The sequence below is a fragment of the Mandrillus leucophaeus genome, unplaced genomic scaffold (genome assembly GCF_000951045.1).
Source record: "Mandrillus leucophaeus isolate KB7577 unplaced genomic scaffold, Mleu.le_1.0 Scaffold126, whole genome shotgun sequence".
NCBI lineage: Eukaryota > Metazoa > Chordata > Mammalia > Primates > Cercopithecidae > Mandrillus > Mandrillus leucophaeus.
The window spans coordinates 1,034,633-1,037,422 of record NW_012100987.1 but is presented as its reverse complement, the minus strand read 5'-3'; the positions used below and the strand labels follow the sequence as shown (position 1 = coordinate 1,037,422).

The following is a 2,790-nucleotide window of genomic DNA, read 5'->3' as shown; positions in this document are numbered from 1 at the left end:
GTTAAAAACTAGGGTTTGGTTAGTGATTTTTCATATGCCCTAATATAAGATGACACCAAACATAAGGTAATCTTGTATTTTCCCAAATGGGCCCAAATAACATATCTGGCCACCTGACATATATCAACTTTTAGGAGTACAAAAAAAGTGGTCAAATGCCAATGTATAATATTTAATCTAATAATGTAGATATTTTTAAATAATAAAGTATATTAGAGAAAAATTAGACACAATATAATTTTTAAAAATCAAAGCATTTTTATTTCCACAAGTTATTTGAAAATCAGCATTTAACAAGACTACTGGCCGGGCGCGGTGACTCACGCCTGTAATCCCAGCACTTTGGGAGGCTGAGGAGGGCGGATCACGAGGTCAGGAAATTGAGACCATCCTGGCTAACATGGTGAAACCCCGTCTCTACTAAAAATACAAAAATTAGCCAGGTATGGTTGCGGACACCTGTAGCCCCAACTACTCAGGAGGCTGAGGTAAGAGAATGGCATGAACCTGGGAGGCGGAGCTTGCAGTGAGCAGAGATAGAGCCACAGCACTCCAGCCTGGTCGACAGAGGGAGACTCCATTTCAAAATAAATAAATAAATAAAAAAGACTGCCTTATGATTTTGTCACTGGAAATTCTCCCCCAGGCCATGAGTACCTACTCCTACCCTATTAGCGCAACTAATGTTTCACTCACCCTATAGGTGTATAGTCATCATTTCCACCAACATAACCATTTATCATGTTGCTTTTAAAAGTGATATATAAAGGATTGTTTTCAGCAATGTGTCCAGGAATACCTAGTAAACCTTTGTTAAATTTTTAACCTATTCTAAGCCGTTTCAAAACCAGCACTGATTAAAATACAACTATCTGCCCTAAAAAGTCAGTTGTTCAAAATGCAGTAACTGAGAGCACCCCATAATATGACCTTTATAATAATTTAAATATAAGATGGCTCCCTTTGCAGAGGCAAAGTTTTCGGGTAAAAACTTCATTTAATACGCAGACGTTTATTGGATCATCAATCAGGAATATGACCAACTTGCCCTCAGAAAAGGACAAAGCCAATGGCTCTGCATATGCCAACAGGTGCTCCTTATCAGCCCCAAGAACAAACAAAAACCAAAACAACTCAACAGAAGGATCAGCTGTTTACTTTTGTAAATTATAATCCGCATGCCAAACATACCTAAATCCACGAGAATCGCATGCTGCTGAGCAGTGAGCTGCTTCAAAAGTTCCTTATAGGATACGTCAGGAGGCTGTTGTTTATTAGGCAATCTGTGTCTGAGGCGGTACTGTAAAGCCAGGAACTGCCAAATTTCTCCTCGTCGACTTTTGGGAACTCCTACAATCAAGGAGATAAATAACTAAGGCCTTGAGCTCTGGAATGAAGTTGTGAGATCCCAGTTGTCCCAGTTGCTTCACTATGTAATTCTGGTAAACAGGCAGCTGTGTGTACTGCACGCCACCCTAAGACCACGCAATACGATTGACAGGAGCGTATTTTGACAAGCTTAATCCTATAGCTCCTGATGTCTTGCAAAAGAAAACCCTCACACAACACTTACAATAATGACATTAACAACAACATCACCCATCGCTGACTAGGCATTAATCAAACATTTATTGAGGGTGCCTAGCTACAGAGCACATGCACTCAGAAAACAACTCAACTGTAAGGTAGGCAATTACTATTAGGCCCACTTTATAGACAGAAAGCTGAGGCAGAGATGAATTGCCCCAAGTTCACATGGCTAGGAAGTGGCAGTTTAGAATTAGAACTCCAAAAGTCTGGTTTCAGAGGCATGTATTCCCAAAAAGTATCCTACAGTGTATCCCAAAGTGTATTGCTGCCTATTTTCACTCTTTATTTGGCTTGAGGATAGCAACAAATGCTAATCCTAATTTACAACTCTAAATATTTGTCATCAACAAGTAACTTTATAATAGAGAATCAAATAGTATTCTTATATGGGCATTAAAAATGAAAGAATAGGCCAGGCATGGTGGCTCGCACCTGTAATCCCAATACTTTGGGAGGCCCAGGCAGGCAAGGAGTTCGTTACTGGCCTGGCCAACATAGCGAAACCCTGCCTCTACTAAAAATACAAAAATTAGCGAGTGTGGTGGCGTGCACCTGTAATCCCAGCTACTCGCGAGGCTGAGGTAGGAGAATGGCTTGAACCTGGGGGACGGAGGTTGCAGTGAGCTGAGATCGCACCACTGCACTCCAGCCTGGGAGACAGAGTGAGACTCTGTCTAAAAAAAATAATAATAATAAAAGTAGTACGCAATAAGAAGGTGTAACTGACATGCTCCAGAACAACATTCGGGCTTTGAGAAGAAAATGCTTAGCACATATAATAAAACATTAACTCTATTATGCTTCAACACCAAAATGTATCCCAAGCAGTTCGAGGACACTATGACTATGTTTTTTATGCCAAGGGAAATGAAGCAAGCACTGGGAGGGACAGAATTCAACTCCGCACAGTGCAGGCAACTTTATTTCACTCACTAGGAGTTTTCAGTTTGGACAGATTGAATCTACAATGGGTTCCTTTGCTCTAGCTGGTTAAGGAAAGGCTTAATGGCAGTAATCTCTTCTGAACGAATGCCAGAGTTTGTACAAGCTGAAAGTATTATTGTCCGATAGGTGAAACCGAGGCTCGTTGGCATGATTTATGAGGCCTCTACAATATAGCTCCAAACTACCTTTCTAAGCACCATTACTTCCCAGTCCCTGATGTATACTAGACGCTTGTGGTCATTTTCGCTTCTCCAG

The 2,790-nt window shown here is 40.9% G+C and overlaps 1 protein-coding gene across 3 annotated transcripts in view; it reads right to left on the bottom strand.

Annotated features, from left to right (window-relative positions):
* Nucleotides 1-2,790, bottom strand: part of TBC1D4 (TBC1 domain family, member 4) — a 90,488-nt gene that overhangs the window by 16,546 nt on the left and 71,152 nt on the right. For all 3 annotated transcript variants that reach the window (XM_011972012.1, XM_011972013.1, XM_011972014.1), the window contains one exon: nt 1,192-1,350. In XM_011972012.1, coding sequence (XP_011827402.1) covers nt 1,192-1,350 — 159 coding nt within the window. The remainder of the gene's footprint in view (nt 1-1,191; nt 1,351-2,790) is intronic.